This window comes from Erpetoichthys calabaricus, chromosome 5, assembly GCF_900747795.2.
Source record: "Erpetoichthys calabaricus chromosome 5, fErpCal1.3, whole genome shotgun sequence".
NCBI classification, from domain to species: domain Eukaryota; kingdom Metazoa; phylum Chordata; class Cladistia; order Polypteriformes; family Polypteridae; genus Erpetoichthys; species Erpetoichthys calabaricus.
This window is the reverse complement of record NC_041398.2, coordinates 233,260,105-233,286,781: the sequence shown is the minus strand read 5'-3', so window position 1 is coordinate 233,286,781 and position 26,677 is coordinate 233,260,105. Positions and strand designations below refer to the sequence as shown.

General features: G+C 41.9%; 1 protein-coding gene across 1 annotated transcript in view; it reads left to right on the top strand.

Annotated features, from left to right (window-relative positions):
• Window positions 1-26,677, top strand: part of rxfp1 (relaxin family peptide receptor 1) — a 182,970-nt gene that overhangs the window by 87,847 nt on the left and 68,446 nt on the right. Inside the window, exons 5-9 of the mRNA XM_028802659.2 lie at window positions 906-977; window positions 6,189-6,260; window positions 9,945-10,016; window positions 15,549-15,620; window positions 21,121-21,195. Of these exons, the coding sequence (XP_028658492.2) occupies window positions 906-977; window positions 6,189-6,260; window positions 9,945-10,016; window positions 15,549-15,620; window positions 21,121-21,195 (363 nt within the window). The remainder of the gene's footprint in view (window positions 1-905; window positions 978-6,188; window positions 6,261-9,944; window positions 10,017-15,548; window positions 15,621-21,120; window positions 21,196-26,677) is intronic.

Sequence of the window (26,677 nt, the reverse complement as noted above, 5' to 3'; positions counted from 1 at the left end):
TACTGTTGCCTTTCTATCAGTTTGAACCAGTCTGGCCATTCTCTTCTGACATCTGGCATCAACAAGGCATTTTTGCCCAGAGAACTGCCACTCACTGGATATTTTCTCTTCTTCAGATCATTCTCTCTAAACCCTAGAGATGGTTGTGCATGAAAATCTCAGTAGATCACCAGTTTCTGAAATACTCAGCCCAGCCTGTCTGGCACCAACAACGATGCCACATTCAAAGTCACTCAGTCACCTTCCTTCCCCATTCTGATGCTCAGTTTGAACTTCAGCAGGTCATCTTGATGAAGTCTACAGGCCTAAATGCAGTTGTTGCCATATGATTAGCTGATTAGATATTTGCATTAACAAGCAGTTGGAACAGGTATACCTAATAAAGTGGCCAGTGAGTGTAGATGATGGTCAGACCATATTTTAAGACAGATTTACATATAAATGTGGTTATTTCCAAAGGGTTCACTTATGTTTTCTTGCCACTCTACACCTGAGCGATCCCATTTGTGGACCAGCTCCCTGTTCTTCAGTGCTGCCATTATAGGCTTCACTTGTTTGACCGTGAACTGAATTAAGTGATTTAGTAAAATGATTTTCTTTATCCTTTAAACAGTCTTTAACCATCTACCTAACATGTGTCTCCCTGTTTAACCATAGCAGTGAGACTAAAGAAGCAAGGGCTCTTATGACCATCTCATACTCTGAGCAACTGGGGAGAAAAGCACTTTTGCATTTTCTAAGGCATTATTCTGTGTTATCTGCTCTGACTTTCATCTTATTCTTTTCACTTTAATATACTATGATTCATTTCTCGGTACATCTCAGAGCAACATTTAATGTCAGTCACTGGAATAAAGTCAAATAATTACACCAATTACTGTAACTGCACCTTCTGTGTTTTACAGGTCACTTCAGAGAAATAGGCTGAAGAAACTGAATGATGATATTTTCATAAAATACCACAATCTTAAGAAGCTGTAAGTATTATGTTCCTTATGATAGCATCCATCCATCCATTTTCCAACCCGCTGAATCCGAACACAGGGTCACGGGGGTCTGCTGGAGCCAATCCCAGCCAACACAGGGCACAAGGCGGGGAACCAATCCCGGGCAGGGTGCCAACCCACCGCAGTATGATAGCATCATTTTGAAATATATAAAATAAAGTCAAATATAAAGTTACAAAGATAGTAGGATTAAATAATGTACAAAAGTCTGGTTCAATGCCCAGGCCAGGTTCCTGGCCTTGCTCCCTGACCCACATGGACTTGAGTTGAGGAGTAGGTTCAGATAATGTATGGATGGGTTAAATTAAATGCCAGTTTCATTAAGGGTCAAGCAACATTTATACTAGTGAGTAATCCAAATCTATTTATGAAAAATGAAAGTGAAGTACTGTATGTTGTTTATGGGTAATGCGACGGACTGACCGCATTACTGTCTCACAGATCCAGTTTCCTGGGTTTGAATCCCACATCAGGATGTTGTCTGTGTGGAGTCTGACTGTTCTCTCCAAAGACGTGAAGTTTAGTTCATCAGGTGACTCTAAAGTGGCCGAGTGGCATTGTGGTTCTGTGTGTATGAGTGACCCCCTTGACGGAATGCTGCTCTGTCCAGGGTGCTTCTGTGTTTTTGGGATAGGCTACAGACGCCATAACCCCAAACTGAAGTAAGAGACCTTAAGAATATTATGCTTATAACGATGAAAACGTTTTCCATTTATAGTTTTAATTATTAATTAGGGGGCTTTGTGCACTGTTCGCTTCGCTCGCCAACCCCCCGGCCTGTGCTACACACTAGCCTTTTTGCGGTTCTGCCACTCGTGTATGGGGATGCGGATGTACAATTTAAACAGATTGTTATTTTCATGGAAATTGTTACATATGCATAATAGAACTAACTATTTTACATTACAGAGAGTAATTAATCATATTAAAAATAGTAAAACGTAATAATCCATCCATTTTCCAACCTGCTGAATCCGAACACAGGGTCACGGGGGTCTGCTGGAGCCAATCCCAGCCAACACAGGGCACAAGGCAGGAACCAATCCCGGGCAGGGTGCCAACCCAAAACGTAATAATTTGAAAGTAAATTATGTTTCACGTTGTGTTAGAGTTATTCGTTGCGTAATACGATTTCATTCTGTTTGGCTTTGAAATTAACACGCAAATACTTTTTAAACTTACACTTTTACTGTAAAACATTTTCAAATTTTTTGAATTTAATTTTCGTCAATATCACATTGAATTTTGACTATGTGTTTGGACTTTCATTGTGACAACGCAATGTATAACTGCCCGTGACTGAATTTTCGTTTCTTCCTCTCTTTTAAATAAAACAACTTTTTCAAATGTTTGTCACTGAGATTTGTTAATTGTCTTTGAAAAAACTATTCTAACGGGAAACTGTTAACGTTTTAATACAAATGGCATATCAAGATCTCCTTTGTTGTCTAATGTTATCCGCAGAAGATATACTACTTTACCTTTCTTGGGGCGGAGTGGTGGCTCTGAGGCTAAGGATCTGCGCTGGTATCCCGAAGGTTGCCGGTTCGAATCCCCGTCAGTGCCAAAAAAGAGATCCTACTCTGCTGGGCTCTTGAGCAAGGCCCTTAACCTGTAATTGCTCCAGGGGGCGCTGTACAATGGCTGACCCTGCGCTCTGACCCCAAGGGGTATGCGAAAAAAAAAAACAAAAAACTAACAAACACTGCTGTAAGTCGCTCTGGATAAGAGCGTCTGCTAAATGATGTAAATGTAAATGTTGGATACATCCTTCTTTCTACAGTAATTTGTGCGGTGGATGACCAGTGTTAATGGCTGTAAATATGATATTGTAAGTTGATGTTTTCATGTTCCACATGATCACCATCAACTGTTTCAGTATAGTCTATTGATGCGCATTTAACCAATTTGCCGATTGCCATTTTTGTTGTTAATTCGTTTGACTTCATTGTTTCTCAGTGCTAGGATTGCCCGTGTACTCATCGTTTCTGTTGATAACAGTACCGTGTGCATGGATGAATATGGTTGAGAGGAGAGCGTGACTTGAAAAAATCTCATGGCCAAAGTCTCGTCTTGCGGGACTTGAAAAAATCTCTTGAAAGAAGTCTCATCTCATCCCAGGATTTTTTTATATAATCGAGAGATGTTTTTAGCCATTAGAGATTTTCAGGATGTTTTGATTTATTTTAAGGTAATTTATTTTTTATTCCCATTTTTGTTCCTTGTTTACGCAATAAGGCAGGATGCATCATCATCATCAGCACCTTCAGAAAGTCTTCAGACCCCCTCACTTTTTTTCACATTTTGTTATGTTGCAGCCTTCTGCTAAAATCAATTAAATACATTTTTTTGCAAAACTGACACTAAGGCCTATTTGCCTTCAACCTAACTAATGCTAATAAGAAGTTCAAAGGTTTTAGCCAACCAAGGGATAAAGTCCTATTGAACTACTGCCAAGTATATGTTACTTCCAGTGATGTAATTGATACAATGGTCACGGTCACATGATGCATCTTGCTGTTTTGTGTAAACAAGGAACAAAACAGTAACTCGTAATACTGTACATTTCTTAAAATAAATTAAAACAACCTGAAAACCTACAAAACTGAATCCATCCATCCATCCATTATCCAACCCACTATATCTGAACTACAGGAGGAGTCCTACAGCACCCATGCATGACAGTGTACATTATCTATCTATCTATCTATCTATCTATCTATCTATCTATCTATCTATCTATCTATCTATCTATCTATCTATCTATCTATCTATCTATCTTTTATATACTATTTTTTCTTTGTTATTCTTAACCATCCATTCATCCATTATCCAACCCGCTGTATCCTAACACAGGGTCACGGGGGTCTGCTGGAGCCAATCCCAGCCAACACAGGGCGCAAGGCAGGAAACAAACCAGGCCACCACAGGGCCAAAACTGAATCTATACAATAAAAAAAAATCCATGTGTAAAAAGTCTTAATCATCACCATGTGATATGCAACTGACAGACATGAGTTGACTGATGACAAATTAAATTGAAAAACATAAATTGAAATCCTGTGTACTGTATGTCTACATTTTTTGCCTATTTACAGATTACTGTGACACAACAGTAAAACACTTTTTAACCTAATGTAAGAAACACACAAATATATTTCTAAGAGTTTCAGACATTGTTTAATTTAGTTGTGCAGTATTTATCATACACTTCTATAATTTAAAAATTCATATTTCTTTTAACTATGTAACTTTCATATGTACGTGTCCATTATTTGTCTATCTTTTGTATTTATGTATTGGTATTTTGTATTTATGCATCTATTGTATGTGTTGTGGTCGGGCAGTGGAAGGACAGACTGGAATCAGTCAGAAGTTTGGGATGCCAACTGGACCGTCCCTTTTATTCGTCACCAGACCAAATGAACAAAATGAAAGAAAAAAGAATAAATGCACAAATGCGCTGCTCCCCGGTCCAGGGTTTCTCCTTCTCTGAATTTAAATTTCGTGCTCTGCCGTGCATCTTACTTGGGTCTTCCAGCAAAAGACGCCTCTCTTTAGGCTGCACGTTTTTTATGGTGAAACGCCCAGAAGGGACGGGGCTAAGTGCCTTTACTGGGTGGTCTCTTGAAGCTGTGAGGGAAGAAGAGATACAGGACAAAGTCAGCAGAAGCCCCCCCCTCTCGTCTCGACAGATGATTACATGCCTTTCCCCAGCCCTCGGAGGAGTCCTACAGCACCCATGCATGACAGTGTACATTATCTATCTATCTATCTATCTATCTATCTATCTATCTATCTATCTATCTATCTATCTATCTATCTATCTATCTATCTATCTATCTATCTATCTATCTATCTATCTATCTATCTATCTATCTTTTATATACTATTTTTTCTTTGTTATTCTTAACCATCCATTCATCCATTATCCAACCCGCTGTATCCTAACACAGGGTCACGGGGGTCTGCTGGAGCCAATCCCAGCCAACATTGGGCGCAAGGCAGGGAACAAACCCCAGGCAGGGCACCAGCCCACTGTAGGGCACACACTAGGGACAATTTAGAATCGCCAATGCACCTAAGCTGCATGTCTTTGGACTGTGGAAGGAAACCACAGTACCCGGAGGAAACCCACACTGACACGGGGAGAACATGCAAACTCCACGCAGGGAGGACCCAGGAATCGAACCTGGGTCTCCTAACTGCTACCACTGCGCCACCGTACCGTCCCTTTGTTATTCTTATCTAAATTTAATTTCTTTCTATTTGCATGTTACTACTTCTTTGTCAGGCACGGTGGCGCAGTGGGTAGCGCTGCTGCCTTGCAGTTAGGAGACCCGGTTTGCTTCCCGGGTTCTCCCTGTGTGGAGTTTGCATGTTCTCCCCGTGTCTGCATGGGTTTCCTCCCACAGTCCAAAGACATGCGGGTTAGGTGCACTGGCGATCCTAAGTTGTCCCTAATGTGTGCTTGGTGTGTGTGTGTGTGCCCTGTGGTGGGCTGGTGCCCTGCCCTGGGTTTGTTTCCTGTGTTAGCTGGGATTGGCTCCAGCAGACACTCATGACCCTGTAGTTAGGATATAGCAGGTTGGATAATGGATGGATGGATGAATACTTCTTTGTCATGTTGTAAAGCATTTTGAGCTACATCCTTTGTATGAAAATATGTTATAGAAACAAATGTTGTTGTAAAGTGATGCATTGGCTTAGTGTGGATGTTTCTCAGGTCCAGAGCCCTAGGTTCAAATCCCAAACTCGGACCTATCTGTGTGTAGTTTGCACGTTCTCCCTGTTTCGGTACGGCCTTTCTCCCATTGGTTAGGTCAGGTTTCTTAGTGGATCTAAACTGACCTAGCATGACACAGTGAGTATGTGTGCCCCATGACAGACTGGCATCTCATTCAGCTTAACATTTGTACAAATCATCATTTGTATTACCATTTGGGCATTTGTACTCAACATTTGTGCACATCAAGTGCTCAGGTGCCATCATAGTAGACCACCATTGCTAAGGTTTTAATGTAGCACAGGATGGGACTTTTTATTTTAAGAAATGTGTGTATGGAAGCATAGGCTTTAATAATCTTAGTTTTGTTTCATCTTACAGTTCAAAGTAGTTTTCATCTCTTATAGATAAATCTAATTACTGACTCTCCATAATTGTGATTGCTTTTTTTACAGATACTTGCAGTATAACAGGATTCTGGAGATATCTGTGTTTGCCTTTCGAGGACTGTATAATTTAACACGGCTGTAAGTGCTGCTGCATTTCTCATCACAATTATTGCTCCTGTTGGATGAATCACTTGTTAGTCTTATTACCTCAAAGCTCCTGAGTCCTGGGCTTAAATCCCAGATGGGTCACTGTCTTTGTGGAGATGGCAAAGTTATTAGCCCCTTTGGGTAATTCAGCGGTTAGCACATTTGATTCATAGCTCCAGGAACCTAGATAGATAGATAGATAGATAGATAGATAGATAGATAGATAGATAGATAGATAGATAGATAGATAGATAGATAGATAGATAGATAGATAGATAGATAGATAGATAGATAGATAGATAGATAGATAGATACTATAGTCTGAACATACACCAGAATGACTAAAAAGGAAGAAATATTCTAACTTCCGTTTTAAATTCTCATGCAAAGAGTGGAATTTGACTGTTTAATCGTGTTTACTCTTCATCAGTCTGCTATAGTTTGGCAAAAAAAAGTAAACTGAGAATAGTGGAAGTGACCAGGAGAAGAAACTTTAAGAAAACCAGCAACAAAGATCTTATTGTCTGTCAAAACCTATTCAAAAACCAAAAAATCGAAACAAAAACAAGGGGTCTATGACATTATTAAGGCACACAAACACAACAACACAAAGATTTCATTTGAATTATTCACAAACTCAGATGAGGAAAGGTAGTCAATGATGACCTTTTAATGTATGGTGTCAATGGTGTCAGATGCTGTAATCTCCAGGCTCACGACCCCTGCCATCTAATAACAGGAAGCTCAGAATGGTGGCATGCAAGAAAACCAAAATGAAGTCAAAAAGAAAGACATAAAAAAATAAAATTTTCTGAAAGCCACATTCTACAAATTGAAATTTTCAACCAAAAAAACACATAACAAACAGTAAAAATCATGTGGAAAAATGATAATTAGCATAAAAAAATCAGTCCAAAGCATTCTGTAATTCATGATAAAATTATTCATCAGATGCATCTGTTATGCCAAAAGGCTAAAAAGAAGAAACAATTAAAAAATAATGGACCAGGAGATGAGTCATAGTCAACAAGCCAGAAACAGGTCAGTTACCAAAAGGGTGTTAATTCTGCTATAAAAGCCAAAGTGAAAACTGGGAAAGTTAAAAGTTTACAAACCAGAATTTAAAAAAAATGCACAAACAGCTCTTTGTTTTCTCTTTAACCATGGATTGCATGCATTACTCCAAATGTTTGGGATGTGCCATCTGTTGGATTTCAAAATGCAATGCCTATGTTTCTGTTATATGCCATTTGGTATGGGATTTGTAAATTCAATGTTAATGTATTTGTGATGAGCCATCTGTTGCAATGACAAATGCCATCAACTTTTTTACTACAAATGTTTGAGATGTGGAATCTGTTGGATAGGTAAACATAGCGACAACATGGACACATAGCCACACAGACACTTATCCTTTTATAAGGTCAACGCTAACATCTGTCCGTCTGTCATGCAGTTACTCACAAAAACTAATTGTTATGTTTTAACCAGGGTTGCTCCCAGCTGGGTTTCAAGTGCCATTTTTACTGTATGTTCTTTTTTGTTCATTTTCGATTCTTTTGTTTATGTTAAGATTGTTGGTCATTTACTTTCTATGAATCTATGTATTTAATGTTATGTTCCTTGTGTCTAGCTGGCCAATCAGTTTCTGCTTTGAAATTTCAGCAGGGGAGCAACCTGCACACAGAAGCTGATAAATGGATAGGCTTAAACATCATTAAAATTAAAGTATAGAAACAGCTTTACGAATAAAGATATTCTACTAGGACGGAACAATGGTAGTGCAGCAAGGGTTCACATCACAGGTTCTCGCTTTGTGGAGTTTGCATGTTCTGCTTGTGTCTGTGTTGGTTTCCTCTGGGTGTTCCAGATGCTTCTCACAGTCCAAAGGCATTCTGGTTTGGCGGACTGGTGATGCTGAAGTGACCCAGGTCTGTGTGTCAGTGTATTCACAGTGTGATGGACGTTTTCCTTGTTCATGGATTGTTTGTGCCATTTACCTGCTGTGATAGGCTTCATCTACCCTGTGACCCTGCTCAAGATAAAGCAGATTTAGAAAATGGATGGATGAGTGGACAATCTACGCAATATATATGACTATATATGCTAGATGTAATCAGTTCTTTGCTTCCACTACAATGTGTGAGTGTATCCTCACCTGGAAAAAATAAATCTGCTGTGTCCAGTAGGGAGTGTCAGCTCCAGGGATTGACCAGGTACATCTCTGAGAATCACACAATGGAAAGGTTGTTCTGCTTACAGGGCTGCCTGAAAGCCACAGTGGCAACAAAATAACTACAAGAACAACACAACTAATAGTTTTTCAGCTAACAAATCCACAGTCAGGCTTTGTTGTGAGATCTAACATAAAAGTGGACAGATGTGAACACAGCAGTTATCAGCAGTGATAACAAAATGTCATTACATGAATTAAAAGACTACATAAAAGCCATGTTTTTTAGTAGCACTTCACAATATCATGTAGTTAAAAACCAAGCCTAGATAGATGACTTGGTAGCTTTCATAGGATATACTCACGCTACTACATTTTCTCCATCCACACTAAAACAACTGAAAATGCATATGATATAGATGTTCACCCAGTGGGAAATGCGAACCTCGGCGGTAAACTCCTTGAGGAGTTGGCAGTGCCAGTGGTTACTGGATTTATCACAAGACTATAGCAACAGAGGGTCATTAGAGGGTCATTTCCACAGGGTGGGACTGGACTGCGTGTCTGCCTGGGGGGTTCCAAACCGGGATCCCGAGTTGTTTCGTTGTGTAGTGGGTGCGACAACGCGCTGTACCAGTGCATGCTCCCCAACTTGACTTGACTTATAGCAACAGGTACATTGTTTGCCTTTTGCATGTGTATGCTGCATTCAACCTGCATAAAATTCAATTTAGATGCATACAGGTAAGCGACACAGACAGCACAATAGAAAGCAATTCCTCTGTGCCCGCTATGTGGGAATATGGCATTCTTTTATGAAGGGTGACCAGTCAGGAAATGAGATACCATTCAGAGCACATTTTCCAAAGTCTACATTTGTACTTATCCACACTGCAATGCCAAGCCCGCATTTCTTGGAAGTACAGTGCATCCGGAAAGTATTCACAGCGCATTACTTTTTCCACATTTTGTTATGTTACAGCCTTATTCCAAAATGGATTAAATTCATTTTTTTTCCTCAGAATTCTACACACAACACCCCATAATGACAACGTGAAAAAAGTTTACTTGAGGTTTTTACACATTCTCTATGTGACACACTAACACTGAGGACTTTTTCAGTTCAGCAGAAATGTGTCAAGAAATGCTGCGGGGGCTCCTTTATAAAAAACAGCAATACGTCTGCATAACCCCTCAAAGGTACTGGGGCTGCTAAGTCAGAACTTTTCTTTCTTTTTAATTTTCTTGCTTTATAGTCATTCTGGTTTGTGTCCGGACCAAAGTGTGTGCGTTTATTTATTTAAAAAGCTTCCAGAAAAAGCAAAATTTCCTCTTGGTGACAAATAATGTTCTATCTGTCTATCTGAAAAAGTCGAGTGATGGACTAGCATCACATAAAGAACTCATGTTGTCCTCAAAACCAAATTCTTTTGACAAAACAGGCTATGAAAAATTGATTAATTTTGTTTTAAATGGTCTAAGCAAAGTTTATTCTGTTTCAGGTACTTAAGCCATAACAAGATAACGTTTCTGAGACCTGGGGTCTTTCAGGACCTGCACAAGCTGGAGTGGCTGTACGTATTTCTGTGTCTGAAATTATGAAAGAAGGAGTGATTAGTTTCAAGTGTTTGTTTATTATGGGTTTGTGACAAAACATCTTTCTGTATTATTTACCATCCACCCAGGTATTCATCCATTTTCTTAACCTATTCATTCAAAACAGGGGTCTTCAATCACAGTCCTGGAGGGCCGCAGTGGCTGCAGGTTTCTGTTCTAACCCGGTTGCTTAAATAGAAAGAAATTCTTGCCAATAATTTAATTTCATGGCTTGTTAGTGCTTTAACTCTTCTATGCCAGGTCATTCTCATATCCTAGATGTCCTTCCCTTTTCTAAGGATATCATCCAAATGATTTGAAGGCTAAAATGGAGGAGTAGTTCTCAGTCCTTCACTTTTTTCTCTTCACTTTCCTTCCAAGTATTTAATTAAATCCAATAGTGCATGATAAATACACACAGGCGTAAAGGGTAACAAGCTGAATGAAGAAATGCGGGTCTATTTTGTCATTTGCATGTTATTGCTAATTAGGAGCAAATAAATACCAAGAATACAGCTGTTTAAGACTAAAATAGATAGATAGATAGATAGATAGATAGATAGATAGATAGATAGATAGATAGATAGATAGATAGATAGATAGATAGATAGATAGATAGATAGATAGATAGATAGATAGATAGATAGATAGGAAAGGCACTATATAATAGATAGATAGATAGATAGATAGATAGATAGATAGATAGATAGATAGATAGATAGATAGATAGATAGATAGATAGATAGATAGATAGATAGATAGATAGATAGATAGATAGATACTTTATGAAGCAATAAGGGTTCAAAATCTTAACGAACGAGACAACTAAAGTGAGGCAGAAGTGTTACTTGAGCAATAAGTGCTTCTTATTAAGCAATTGGTTTGGAGCAAAAACCTGTAGCCACTGCGGCCCTCTGGGACCGTGATTGAGGACCCCTGATCCAGAACAAGGTCACAGAGTAGCTGGAGCCTGCCTCAGCAATCATCAGGTGCAAGGCAGGAATAACACTTGGATAGGGCATCAGCCCATCACAACATGAACACACACACACACACACACATATCATTGTCGATTTAGCAATGTCAGTACACCTAACCAGCAAAACAATTGACTAAATAATCAGTGAAATAAGTCCACTTTAAGAAGACTAACAACGCAATAACAATGAGTTCTGTTTATAGAGTGGGTGCTCCAGGGATTAAGGCAGCTGCTCCATGGATCCAGCATTTAGGCTTCAATACTTGCCTGGAGCCTTGTCTGTCTGGAGTGTGTACCTTCTCTCTGTGTCAGTGTGACTTTTCCAGACGCTCTTGTTTTCTTTCCCACATTCACAATGATGTTGTGGGTTGGGTTTTGTGCCAATTCCATATTAGTTCCAATGTGGGTATTCATGTGTGCCCCCCACCCAGAGTTTTTTCCTCCTCCCACCCAGTTTGGCTGGGATCGGCTACAGGTCTCAGAAACCTTGAATTGTATTAGGAGAGTTTGACAGCATACTGTATTAGTGAGCACCTTATCTATCTACATGATGCTAATAAAACAGCACAATGAGAGCAATAGAATGAGCAGTTCAAAATCTAATACAATAACAAATATTTTTTATTACTACTGTAAATGCCCCATCCTTATGATGTCGAGATCAGTTCAGTTCCTGCTATCCTCAAATGTGTTAGAGAGGTTCAGCCACAAATGAATGGATGCATTTTATTTCTACAGTCCTTTTCCATGTTCACCACTGGGCTGACATACCTTCTGCATGGACTTCAGAATGTTTTTAGAAAATCCATCCATCCATTTTCCAACCCGCTGAATCCGAACACAGGGTCACGGGGGTCTGCTGGAGCCAATCCCAGCCAACACAGGGCACAAGGCAGGAACCAACCCCAGGCAGGGTGCCAACCCACCGCAGGACACACACAAACACACCAAGCACACACTAGGGCCAATTTAGAATCGCCAATCCACCTAACCGGCATGTCTTTGGACTGTGGGAAGAAACCGGAGTACCCGGAGGAAACCCACACAGACACGGGGCGAACATGCAAACTCCACGCAGGGAGGACCCGGGAAGCGAACCCAGGTCTCCAGGTCTCCCAACTGTGAGGCAGCAGCGCTACCCACTGTGCCACCGTGCCTCCCGTTTTTAGAAAATCTTCAGCAATATTTATTTCTATTTGCATTTTCATATACAGGCTCAAATGTGCTTTATAAGGCAACACAGAAACAACTGCATAAAAAAGAAAAAGAAATTGGAGTGGTGGCACTGTGGCTAAGGATCTATAGGGTGTGCACCTTTTAATGCAATGTAAAGCAATAATTGCATAATTAGATCTGGACCACCCTGTACACTGGTATCTGGAAGAGTGCCAGTTCAAATCCTGTTACTGCCAGAGGGGATGCTACTCCATTGAGCCCTTGAGCGCTATGGAATGGCTGACCCTGCGCTCTGACTCCCAAAGGTCTTGTGAAAAGACAATTCTCCCTTGGTGATTAATAAAGTGTATATAAAAAATAATAATAACATACAAAAAATCAATACACACTCACATATAATAGTTATATAATTAGTAAATAGAGTCCTAATACATGCTGTCATTATTAAATGTCCAGTGAGTCAATTGATAAGATCAGATGGCCGAGGCGGTCAGAAAAACATTTTCAAATTCCAGAGCTGAGAGGCTGGAAAAAAAGAAATAAAAAACAAACTCTGTGACAAGATAAAGCAGCCATTAAACAAATGAAGGTGGGCTTTGCGCATGGGCATTCTTGCTGCACATGTGTCCTGGTTTGGGGTTTTGAAAATCTGGTCACCTTATAAGAGTGCCACAATCACCAGATATCCGTAATAGTCTGTCGCTGTAATAAAGTTAGCTCAAAGTACTTTGAAGACCTCCTCAATCCCACTAACATGTCTTCCAATGAGGAAGCAGAGCCTGGGGACTCGAAGGTGGGCTTTCCAATCTCTGGGACTGAGGTCACCAAGGTGTTCAAAAAACTCCTTGGTGGCAGGGCCCCTGGGGGTGGATGAGATACACACGGAGTTCCTCAAGACTCTGGATGTTGTAGGACTGTCTTGGTTGACACGCCTCTGCAACATCGCATTGACATCGGGGATAGTGCCTCTGGATTGGCAGACCGGGGTGATGGTCCCCCTCTTTAAGACGGGGGACCGGAAGGTGTGTTCCAGCTACAGAGGGATCACACTCCTCAGCCTCACTGGAAAAGTCTATTTGGGATCTTGGAGAGGAGGGTCCATCAGATAGTCGAATCTCAGATTCAGGAGGAACAATGTGGTTTTCGTCCTGGTCGCGGAACAGTGGACCAGCTCTACACCCTTAGCAGGGTCCTGGAGGGTGCATGGGAGTTTGCCCAACCAGTCTACATGTGTTTTGTGAACTTGGAAAAGGCGTTTGACCGTGTTCCTCGGGGAATCCTGTGGGGGGTGCTCCGGGAGTATGGGGTACTGGACCCACTGATGAGGGCTGTTCGGTCCCTGTACGATCGGTGCCAGAGCTTGGTCAGCATTGCCGCCAGTAAGTCGAACCCGTTTCCAGTGAGAGCTGGACTCCGCCAGGGCTGCCCTTTGTCACCGATTCTGTTCATAACTTTTATGGACAGAATTTCTAGGTGCAGCCAGGGTGTTGAGGGGGTCCGGTTTGGTGGACTCAGGATTGGGTCACTGCTTTTTGCAGATGATGTTGTCCTGTTTGCTTCATCAGGCCGTGATCTTCAGCTCTCTCTGGATCGGTTCGCAGCTGAGTGTGAAGCGGCTGGGATGGGAATCAGCACCTCCAAATCCGAGACCATGGTCCTCAGCCGGAAAAGGGTGGAGAGCCCTCTCAGGGTTGGGAGTGAGATCCTGCCCCAAGTGGAGGAGTTCTTGTTCATGAGTGAGGGAAGAATAGAGTGGGAGATCGACAAGCGGATCGGTGCGGCATCCACAGTGATATGAGTTCTGCATCGGTCTGTCGTGGTGAAAAAGGAGCTGAGCCAAAAGGCAAAGCTCTCAATTTACTAGTCGACCTATGTTCCTACCCTCACCTATGGTCATGAAATGTGGGTAGTGACTGAAAGAACAAGATCGCGAATACAACCGGCAGAAATGAGTTTCCTCCGCAGGGTATCTGGGCTCTCCCTTAAACATAGGGTGAGAAGCTCAGTCATATGGGAGGGGCTCAGAGTAGAGCCGCTGCTCCTCTGCATCGAGAGGAGTCAGATGAGGTGGCTCGGGCATCTGATCAGGATGCCTCCTGGGCGCCTCCCTGGTGAGGTGTTCAAGGCACGTCTAACTGGGAGGAGGCCCCGGGGAAGACCCAGGACACGCTGAAGGGACTATGTCTCTCGGCTGGCCTGGGAATGCCTCAGAATTCCCCCGGAAGAGCTAGAAGAAGTGGCCGGGGAAAGGGAAGTCTGGGCATCTCTGCTCAAGCTGCTGCCCCTGCGACCCGATCTCAGATAAGCAGAAGAGGATGGATGGATGGATGGATGGATGGATGGATGGATGGATGGATGGATGGATGGATGGATGGATGGATGGATGGAATAAAGTTTGCTTTTCTCTTCTGCTTTTCCCTACCATTTGTCATAACTGAGCAGCTTTGCAAGTCTCTTTTCATGAAAATTACTACAGCCAGACATGCTCAAGCACAATTGCAAAAGGGTTTTATTTATTTCTTTCATTTAGGTTATGTTATTTGGCACATGTGTGCGTGTTTATGTGTGTGGGTGAGTGACAGTGGTCCTTAGGATTGACTGGAGCCCTCTTCAGACCTGTTTTCAGCCTTTTGCCCAATCCGAAACCCTGAAACAGACTGAGAGGGCTGTAAAACTGACCTCCTGCACTCAGTCCATTGAAGGGTACAGTGTGTACACATCCCTCAAACATCACCTCAACGTTACGCCAAGTGTGCATACGTTTTCTTGTTTTTGTTTAGGTCTTGATCCTATTGGCTTCTTAACTAGTAAGAGAGCAAAGTAACAAAAATGTATAGATTCTTTTTAAAGCTTCACCATCAATGCATTTTTGGACTTTATCCTTAAAGATTTTGAAAGTTGACTGATAATTTGCAACGATAAAAAAAATAACCCCAGTAAACTTTCTTCAGGGATGCCCACTGGTTTGCTTGTACAATTCAGACATTTACTCTTTAATTGTTTAAGAGAGGTTCTGAAGTTTAAAACCTGTGTACTGTGAAGACATACAGTATCACTTTTATTTTAATAAGTCACAAGCCTCATGAATCCAGTGCCCTGGGGTCAGAGGCCATGCCTGGTCATAGCCTAGGGGAAGTCTGCATGTTCTCCCGGTGTCTGTGTGGGTTTTTCTCCTCTCATTATGGATGTGCACTTTAGGTTAACTGGTGATTCTGAACTGGCCCCTTGTGAGCGGACACTGCAATGGACTGAGGCCTCGAAGAGAGCTGGTCTCTGCCAGGTGAACTGGACTAAGGGAGTTTAAGAAGGTTACGTTATACCACATGACTTACCATTTTAATGTTTTCATTTTCAGAATCATAGAAAACAACAAAATCAGCAAGATTTCATCACTGAGTTTCTCTGGACTTCGCTCTCTTGTTCTTTTGTAAGTATTGTTTTACTTAAAAGTGAAGTCTGTAGAATTTGACTTTGTAAGTGGTGGAAGGTTTCTCATCTGTCATGTGATTTCTGAGGTAAATCAAGACAGGATGCGCCCAATTAGCAAAATGAATGCACCATATGAATATACTGTAACTTTATACCAATCACTGATTCACTGATCTTGACTTTGGTGACGATGCTGTGATCTTCGCGGAGTCAATGGAGGCTCTGATCGGGGCTCTCGAGAGACTGCACGAGGAGTCTGAGTGTCTGGGCTTGCGAGTGTCCTGGATAAAAACCAACAACCAGGCCTGTAATGAGCTCTTAGGCACAGCCATCAGCAGTGTGTCTGTCTGCAGAGAAACTGCCGACCACGTCGAGAAGTTTACTTACCTCAGCAGTGACCTTAATGTCTCTGGTGACTCTTCCTATGAAGTTAGTAGATGGCTTGGGAAAACATGGGGGGTCATGAGGTTGCTGGAAAGGGGTGTGTGGTGCTCCCGATAGCTCTGCAAAAGGATGAAGATCCAAGTCTTTAGTGTCCTGGTGCTTCCTGTCTTGCTATATGGTTGCGAGACATGGACGTTATCCAGTGACCTGAGACGAACTCTGGACTCCTTTGGTTTTGTGTCTTTCTGGAGAATCCTTGGGTACTGTTGGTTTGACTTTGTGTTGCTCGTGGAGTCCTGAATGAGGCACATTACCTGCATTGTGAGGGAGCGTCAGTTACGGCACTACAGCCATGTGGTACGATTCCCTGAGGGTGATCCAGATCATAAGATCCTCCTTGTTGGGGATCCAAGTGGCTGTTTGTCGTGTGGTGGGTGCGGTAACGCACTGTACCAGTGCATGTTCCCCAACTTGACTTGACTTTATACCAACAAGGTAAAACAAGGACAATAGGGACCATTAAGCCCAGCAAGTGAATTCCTTCAGTGTATTTACATAGAGGACTGGCAGGAGGCCACAGCAGCTTATCCAGAGTAACAGGTGATGGCAAGGATGCCCCTTGGACAGACAGGACCATGCTGTCCCAAATTAAAAGCAAAAAACTTAGAAGCTGTCTTGGAGAACTAATCTTTTAAAGGCTGTTTACACTTCAGGTACCAGGGGGTAGCCATATTTTGCAATAACCTCGGGGATGGAGTTTAAAGAATAAGTTTTGTATTTTTGTAATAATAATAATTCTTTGCATTTATATAGCGCTTTTCTCACTACTCAAAGCACTCAGCAATTGCAGGTTAAGGGCCTTGCTAAAGGGCCCAACAGAGTCTCCTTTGGCATTTATGGGATTCGAACTGGCAACCTTCCGATTGCCAGTACAGATCCCTAACCTCAGAGCCACCACTCCCCCTGTTGTTGTTTGATGTTACTTCTTTACAATTATGGTATATTTTACTTTGCCACATGAAATTGCATTCCAAAGTGAAGTATATTTTATACATTTTAAAAAATATCTAGCCTGGTCTTGTGTTTTATAATGGAGCTTATGAAAAAGATCTTAAAACCTACCAAATATGCCCACTTGGAAGTAGCAAAGGTTTCAATTAGAGAAAATGTGCCATCTGTGCTTCTGAGGCATGCTTGTAACAACAAAGTTCATGATGGGATGGCTTCATTTCACACCTTAAGCTTAACACGTACACAAACACACAGGCTCGCTCTACTTAAGCACCACTTGTGAGGGATGCCTACACAACCTGCTCTCCTCAGTACTTCTCAGAGGGACTCACTGGTTTAGCATGAACAACATACAGGTGGCACCAGATATAATGTAGACCTAAAGGCTGACATACTGTACCTTGGTCCCTGAAAATAACCTAGACATATGTAGGGCAATGTCACTTATCAACCAATGATGCATTACTCCTACCGCCTGTTGAGGCGTCCCCCTCAGCCTGCAAACCCTGTGGATAAGAAAGTGGCAGTCTCCCCACTCTAAGTGCCTTGTGTTTATTTTATTACTTCAATCACTCAATATGTACAGACAAAGTATAAAAATTTAAAAGCAAAGTGGTATTTATTAAAAATAGAATAAATATTGAATAACCCTAAGCTGTAGTTCCAAAATTCAAAATGGAGAGCTGACATATTGTCACTAGTGGAAACACCACACCAGGGGTGTCTTTCATAAAAGTTTACTTGGACTTGCACGTGAAAATATGCATACACCAAAAAGTTAACGTAAATAACATATGTGCAGATTCAAAATGGATTTATCGCTTCAGGGTGCGTGGTGAGTCCCCTGTGAATCTTAGCGTGCCAGAAAACAGTGAAACAATATGGATGCTCCAGTGAGTATTTAGTGGGAGTTCCCATGAAGCATCAAACCCCTCTAAGCAATGAATTACAGTTGATGAGCTTTGTCTCCAGTGAAGCTTCATAACAACACATGCATTCAAAATTGCCAATCACTTGTGCGTTTATGGAGTATCAGTGTTTACGGTTATCAAAAGCAGCTTTATTCTTGCTGGGTGCCCTTATTGCAATGTGAATTAAATAAATTCTCACAATTATTAAAAAAATAAATAAAAATTGCCTTTTTAGGTTGGCAAATACATGTTACAGTGTGCTTTATGTATGTATGTATACCTACACCATACGAAAACTGGATGTAGTGCCTTGGTTAGTTAATGACTTCCAGTACAGCGGGTATGATGGAGTGAAGCTTGGTCAAGGTATTTTCAACTTGTTGGCCAGTTCCCTGAGGAATGACAACAGGTAGCCGATATAAACCGTGGAACAAACAAAACACAGTCTTCAGTGCAAATACACAGCATTGTCTCTCTTAAAGGAAACTAAAATACAGTATATGCATCATATTCATCACTTTTGAGGTTTAATATTTTCATCAGGTCAATGCATATTACAATAACAGCTTGGTGATATGAATTATTATACACATGAGTTGTCATTTAGCTGGTTTGGCTGCATTTCCCAACTTGATCATGTGTATCCCCAAGATATCTCATTATGCATACACACATATTCCAAAATCTGAAAATGTACATATTCTGAAATACTTCTGGTCACAGGCAAATTGAATTGGGGATGCTCAACTTGTAATAGCAAGTGAGCCAGATTAAAACAATAATAGAAACTAGCCAACCCGCGGCGTAGCATACACCACATAATTATTTATTGATGGGTGAACACTTCCTGAAAGACACAGTTGTCCAAATGGGGTGGGTTTGAGGATACGACTGTGAGTGAATGAAAAGATGGAACTCTGGAGAGAGCAACATACAATTGTCTGTGACTGAAAACGGGATACACACGACAGAGCCCCGCCAGCCAACTCTAACCCTCCTCCCGCGTCAAGCTCATATGCCCACACGCAACACCTCACCAAACACCATCTCAGTCGCTTTTGTCTCTGCTACAGTCCACATGCACCTCTGAGCCATGTTGACTTTTCATTGTTCATTGAAAGCGACTGAGGTGGTGTTTGGTGAGGTCTTGCGTGCTGGCACATGAGCAGGCAGTGTGCATGCCTCGAGAGCGAGGGTAGACGCAGAAGGAGGGTTAGAGTTGGCGGGCGGGGCTCTGTCGTGCATATCCCATTGTCTTAGAGTGGCTGGCGGGGCTCTGTCGTGCGTATCCCATGGTCTCTGTCTTGCATGCCATGGTCGGCTGCTTAGTGAATTTTTGGTGGGCGTGGCTCTGTCTTGCGTCTTGCCTGCCATGGTCGGCTGCCTTAGTGAATTACTGTATATACAGTGCATCCGGAAAGTATTCACAGCGCATCACTTTTTCCACATTTTGTTATGTTACAGCCTTATTCCAAAATGGATTAAATTCAGTTTTTTCGTCAGAATTTCAGGATGTCTCTGTACATTGCTGCAGTCATCTTTCCCTTTATCCTGACTAGTCTCCCAGTCCCTGCCGCTGAAAAACATCCCCACAGCATGATGCTGCCACCACCATGCTTCACTGTAACGATGGTATTGGCCTGGTGATGAGCGGTGCCTGGTTTCTTCCAAACGTGACGCCTGGCATTCACACCAAATAGTTCAATCTTTGTCTCATCAGACCAGAGAATTTTCTTTCTCATGGTCTGAGAGTCCTTCAGGTGCCTTTTGGCAAACTCCAGGCAGGCTGCCATGTGCCTTTTACTAAGGAGTGGCTTCCGTCTGGCCACTCTACCATACAGGTCTGATTGGTGGATTGCTGCAGAGATGGTTGTCCTTCTGGAAGGTTCTCCTCTCTCCACAGAGGACCTCTGGAACTCTGACAGAGTGACCATCGGGTTCTTAGTCACCTCCCTGACTAAGGCCCTTCTCTCCCGATCACTCAGTTTAAATGGCCGGCCAGCTCTAGGAAGAGTCCTGGTGGTTTCAAACTTCTTCCACTTACGGATGATGGAGGCCACCGTGCTCGTTGGGACCTTCAAAGCAGCAGAAATTTTTCTGTAACCTTCCCCAGATTTGTGCCTCCAGACAATCCTGTCTCGGAGGTCTACAGACAATTCCTTTGACTTCATACTTGGTTTGTGCTCTGACATGAACTGTCAACTGTGGGACCTTATATAGACAGGTGTGTGCCTTTCCAAATCAGGTCCAATCAATTGAATCTACCACAGGTGGACTCCAATTAAGCTGCAGAAACATCTCAAAGATGATCAGGGGAAACAGGATGCACCTGAGCTCAATTTTGAGCTTCGTGGCAAAGGCTGTGAATACTTGTGTACATGTGCTTTCTCAATTTTTTTATTTTTAATAAATTTGCTAAAATCTCAAGTAAACTTTTTTCACATTTTCATTATGGGGTGTTGTGTGTGGAATTCTGAGGGAAAAAATGAATTCAATCCATTTTGGAATAAGGCTGTAACATAACAAAATGTGGAAAAAGTGATGCGCTGTGAATACTTTCCGGATGCACTGTATATAAATATAGCAAATGATGGTAAAGTCTGGATGTCGTCTTCTTCTTCTTTTGGCTGCTTCCGTTAGGGGTTGCCACAAAGGATCATTTATCAGTATTGTTGTCTGGCAAAATTTTACACAAGATGCCCTTCCTGACATAACCCTCCCCATTTATCTGGGCTTGGGTTTTTGCATCCCCTGTGGCTGGGCTGATGGGATGTAAAACTCAATAATATACAACTTTGCTTCAAGTCAAAAAGCATAAAGATAACGGTAATGTTTGTGCCAGAGGAGGAGTTATCTTGAATGGCTGATGTCCAGGTGAATGGAGTCTCTCTAATGGAATGGAGATTCTCTCTCTGATGTCTCTCTCGTCCCTCTCAGACGGGTTATTCTTTGTGCCAGAATGCACACGTGAAGTTCCTTACCACATGATGTTACACTCTTGGCATATGGATTTATTTACTGGTTCAATACAATGAATTCCTATGCCTTTGTATTAACATGTATATTTTCTTTTTAAATGGTCTACAACTGTTTTTTAAAAAAAATCACTGTTGTTTTTCCTTGTCATTGAATGCAGAGAGCAAACTTCTGCAATTCCTTTCATTAAACACTCTTCTTTGCTGTCTTTTTCAGGGTGTTGCTGAACAATTCTATAAGTCATTTGCAAGATCGACCATTCTGCCAGGAGATGCCCAGACTAAACTGGCTGTACGTTTGTTTTTCTTTAATTAGGAGTGGAGGTAGAAAAGTAATTACTTAATGAAAGGAATCTGAGAAAGTTCTTTGACAGAGTCATAGTCAACTGTAAATTTACCACAATGTACAACATCCTGCTCTTTGGTAAATGGCTTAGCTCTATCAAGACTGCACAGCAAAATCGTGAATGTTGAATCATTTCTTTCAGTGTTAAAGTAATTTTTAAGGTGTTGGTGGCACCACAGAGCCATAAACCCCAGACACAACTTCACGGGCACACAAGTCCTGGGTTCACACGAAAGGTTTATTACAAAAAATACTTTCAACAGGCTTCTTGTCAACCCCAAACACAATCACAATGCTCTTCTCTCTCTCTTTCCACTACTTCCTGGTAATTTTTTCCTCTTCCACCCGTCTTCAACTCACCTGGGTGAGACAGAGTGGCTCCTTTTATATACCACCAGGGAGTACTTTCAGTGCCAGGACACTGGTCAATGCCAGGGTTCCTGGTTTAAATTAATTGGAGACTCTAAACTGAACAGGTTGTGTGTCCCATGATGGACTGAAGTCTCATCCTGGTTTGAGTACCAATCTTGACCCAAGACCCTAAACTGGATAACTAGGTTAGAAAATGGATGGCATGGATATAATAATATGGTCTGTTCCTCACCAAGGATAGACTCATGTGGGAACGTCGCTAACCAATATATGACCAGGCTGCCCTTGTTATGGTTGATAAGTTTTATTTCGTTGCTACCGTTATGGTGGCTAGCTACCTCAGGGATATGGATCTCTGTTAATTTTCAGCTTCCATCTAAGTTGCCTTCTATACGTGATTGATGTTACCTCTCAAACACACATGATAAATCTCTATAGGGTGGTCCAGATCTAATTATGCAACTTTTAATGCAATGCAGGAAAACAATGTAAGACAAAAGAATTGTTTGAAATATCTTGTAATAAACAAATGCAGGGCAGGTGCTGCCATCTATTGGCAACAAAAATATTTTTTTGTGAATTCTCTATGTCAGGGGTGGGCAAATTCATTCCTGGAGGGCCGCAGTGGCTGCGGGTTTTTGTTCCAACCCAGTTGCTTAATTAGAAAACAATCCTTGCCAATAATTACATTTCATGGCTTGTTAGTGCTTTAACTCTGCTATGTCAAGTCATTCTCATATTCTAGATTTTTTTTTCCATTCTAAAGATATCATTCAAATACTTTGAAGTGTAAAATGGATGGGTAGTTCTCAATCCTTCACTTTTTTCTCTTCTCTTTCCTTCCAAGTATTTAATTAAACCAAATAGTGCACGATAAATACACACCGGTATAAAGGGTAACAAGCAAAATGGATAACTGCTGGTTTCTTTTGTCATTTGCATCTTATTGCTAATAAGGGGCAATTAAAAACCAAGAATGCAGCTGTTTAAGACTTAAATAAGCAATAAGGGTTCATAATCTTAACGAGGGAGATAACTAAAATGAAGCAGAAGTGTTTCTAGAGCAATAAGTTCTTCTTATTAAGCAATTGGGTTAGAACAAAAACCTGCAGCCACTGCGGCCCTCCAGGAATGAATTTGCCCACCCCTGCTCTATGTAATAAACTTAATAAGTTATAGCGTAATGAAAACTGCATAATTAGATCTAGACTACTAGATGGACCACATTTATAGTACATGTACCTTCAGCCTTCGTTGTATGAGGTGAGACACAAAAACAACCAAACTAAGCTTGGAGCTTTTCTGGAAAACCGTCTGGAGGTTGACTGGATGTGAATCATAGAACTATATATCCCCCTCTCAAACCACCGACCAGCTAGGTATGTCCTGTGAATAGCCCAGTCAGTATTTGCACAACAATCGCTACACGAGCTGCCGTGATAATGTCGGGTGAAAAAAGTGAACAGCTAGACAAGACAAGACAATGCTCCCGCGCACAATGCTTTTTCCTTAAAGCAAGTTTTGACTGATAAAAACATTCCTGTCCTTGATCATCCTCCCTATTCACCGATTTAGCTCCCTGTGATTTTTACTTCTTCCTGAAAATCAAAAGTGACCTGAAAGAAACACATTTTTCTTCAGTGGATGAAGTGCAGATAGAAATGGCAAGCCTGTTGAAGAGCCTCAAGTAGAAGACTTCCAGCACTGTTTCAATCAATGGAAGATAAGTATGGAGTGGTGTAGAGATTGTATTTTTTTTTTGTTCTTTATTTCGTCTTATACGATTTCTCGTATTAGAAATTTGTTAGTTTTCGCATACCCCTTGGGGTCAGAGCGCAGGGTCAGCCATTGTACAGCGCCCCTGGAGCAATTACAGGTTAAGGGTCTTGCTCAAGGGCCCAGCAGAGTAGGATCTCTTTTTGGCAGTGACGGGGATTCGAACCGGCAACCTTCTGGATACCAGCGCAGATCCTTAGCCTCAGAGCCACCACTGGGAGGGGTATATAGAAGGTGACAATGTTTAGAATGCTGTAATTCATCAGTAAATATTTTTTTTTTTTACTAATCAGGTTATTTTTTTTGTGTCGCCTCGTATGCCTTTCCTTGGCATCCTCGTGTGTCTGAACCTCTCATGTACAGCACACCCTCTCTCAAATGCATTCCCGTAAAGCCTGCTTCTGAGACTCTTATTTTAAGGTGCCTTGTTTGTCTCCTGTCCACTTTTTGACTACTGCCAATTGTAGATGAACTCCCATTGCCTGCTGTGAAAACATCATTCATATTCCTGCAAATACTTCCCGTTTTTGAAGGCGACTCTCAGCATGCCTCCTACACCTTCACATTTCATCATGTGTCTCAAACTGTCTTGCCTGGCACTTCCTCTGGCGATTGTATCACCAAAGCCAAACTGTCCAATCAGCTTACTCTAAGAGACTGAACACACACATACACACACACAGAGTAGCATTTTATTATATTGTAAATATGCCATAATGAACAGAGAGGCAGCAGGTTACATTTCATCTTTTGAGCATTCAGAAACTGGAGTCAGTTGCTGCCATCACTATGGAGTTTTTGTATAATCGTCGTGTCCATCAGGCACTCATAGACTTATTCTGTTTAACAAATGTCTAAAGAGAAGTGGCCAGCTGGAAAGTAAGTGAGTTTGTAAGGGCTGTTAACAGCTGGACAGTTGTTTGTGACCATTATTGCCAAGATATGCTCATTTAGCTCTATCCAAGAATTGGAAAATTTTGATTAAGTAAGGCTAATAAGCTGTCATCAGCTGCACCCAAGATTATGGAAGAGGAAGATGGACACATATAGATTATATCCTATGTAGGGGGCTCATTCTGATGGAGATTAAAGACAGCAAAGTGGTAGCAGGGGAAAGTGTAGTTAGGCAGCATAGGATGGCATTGGAGATCAAGAAGAGGGGGAAAGTGAAGGCAGAGCCAAGAATCAAATGGTGGAAGTTGAAAAAGGAAGACTGCAAGGTTGAGTTTAGGGAGGAGGCGAGACAGACACTGGTTGGCAATGAACTGTTATCAAACAGCTAGGCAACTGCAGCAGAAGTAATAATGGTGACAGCAAGAAGGGATGCTTGGCGTGACATCTGGAAATAGGAAGGAGGAAAAGGAAACCTGGTGGTGGAATGGGGAAGTACAGGAGAGTGTTCATAAGGAAGAGGTTGGCGAAGAAGAAGTGGGATAGTCTGGGAGATGCAGAAAGTAGACAAGAGTACAAGGAGATAAGGCATAGGGTGAAGAGAGAGGTGGCGAAGGCTAAAGAAAAGGTCTATGATGAGTTGTATGAGAGGCTGGACACTAAGGAGGGAGAAAAGGACCTGTACCAATTGACTAGACAGAGGAACCGAGCTGGGAAAGATGTGCAGCAGGTTAGGGTGATAAAGGATAAATATGGAAACATACAAGTGAGGGGGGTGTGTTGAGCAGATGGAAAGAGTACTTTGACAGGCTGATGAGAGAGAGAGAGAGAAGGTTGGATGATGTGAAGATATTGAATCAGAAAGTGCAATGTATTGTCAAGGAGGAAGTAAGGACAGTTATGAAGAGGATGAAGAATGGAAAGGCCATTGGTCCAGATGACATACCTGTGGAAGCATGGAGGTGTTTAGGAGAGATGGCAGTGGAGTTTTTGACCAGATTGTTTAATGGAATCTTGGAAAGTGAGATGATGCCTGAGGAGTGGAGAAGAAGTGTACTGGTGCTGATATTTAAGAATAAGGGGGATGTGCAGGACTGTAGTAACTACAGGGGGGTAAAATTGATAAGCCACAGCATGAACCTATGGAAAAGAGTAGTGGAACCTAAATTAAGAAGGGAGGCAATGATTAGTAAGCAGCAGTATGTTTTCATGCCAGGAAAGAGCATCACACATGCAATGTTTGCTCTGAAGGTGTTATGAGAAGTATAGAGAAGTCCAGGAGTTGCATTGCATCTTTGTGGACCTGGAGAAAGCATATGACAGGGTGCCTCAAGAGGAGTTGTGGTAATCTGTGAGGAAGTCGGGAGTGGCAGAAAAGTTTGAAAGAGTTGTACAGGATATGTACGAGGGAAGTGTGACAGTGGTGAGGTCTGCAGTAGGAGTGACAGATAGATTCAAGGTGGAGGTGGGATTACATCAGGGATCAGCTCTGAGCCCTTTCTTATTTGCAGTGGTGATGGACAGGTTGACAGATGAGATTAGACAGGAGTCCCCGTGAACTGTGATGTTTGCTGATAACATTGTGATCTGTAGCGATAGTAGAGAGCAGGTTGAGGAGACCCTGGAGAGGTGAGATATGCTCTAGAGAGGAGAGGAATGAAGGTCAGTAGGAACAAGACAGAATACAAGTGTGTGAATGGGAGGGAGGTCAGTGGAATGGTGAGGATGCAGGGAGTAGAGTTGGCGAAGGTGGATGAGTTTATATACTTGGGATCAACAGTACAGAGTAATGGGGATTGCGGAAGAGAGGTGAAAAAGTGAGTGCAGGCAGGGTGGAGTGGGAGGAATAGAGTGTCAGGAGTGATTTGTGACAGACGGGTATCAGAAAAGAGTGAAAGGGAAGGCCTACAGAACGGTAGTGAGACCAGCTATGTTATATGTGTTGGAGACGGTGGCACTGACCCAAAAAACAGGAGAAGAGCTGGAGGTGGCAGAGTTAAAGATGCTAAGATTTGCACTGGGTGTGACGAGGATGGACAGGATTAGAAATGAGGACTTTAGAGGGTTAGGGTTAGGTTGAATGATTTGGAGACAAAGTCAGAGATGAGATATGGCATTGGTTTGGACATGTGCAGAGGAGAGATGATAGGTATATTGGGAAAAGGATGCTAAGGATAGAGCTGTCAGGCAAGAGGTAAAGAGAAAGGCCTAAGAGAAGGTGAGAGAGGACACGCAGGTGATGGGTGTAACAGACCAAGATGCAGAGGACAGAAAGATATGGAAAATTATGATCTGCTGTGGATCAGCAGAAAGAAGAAGAAAAAGTCATAAATAAAGCTCTCAGTGCTAAATGGAGGACACTGAAGACATCCAATGTTTTTTTTATCTT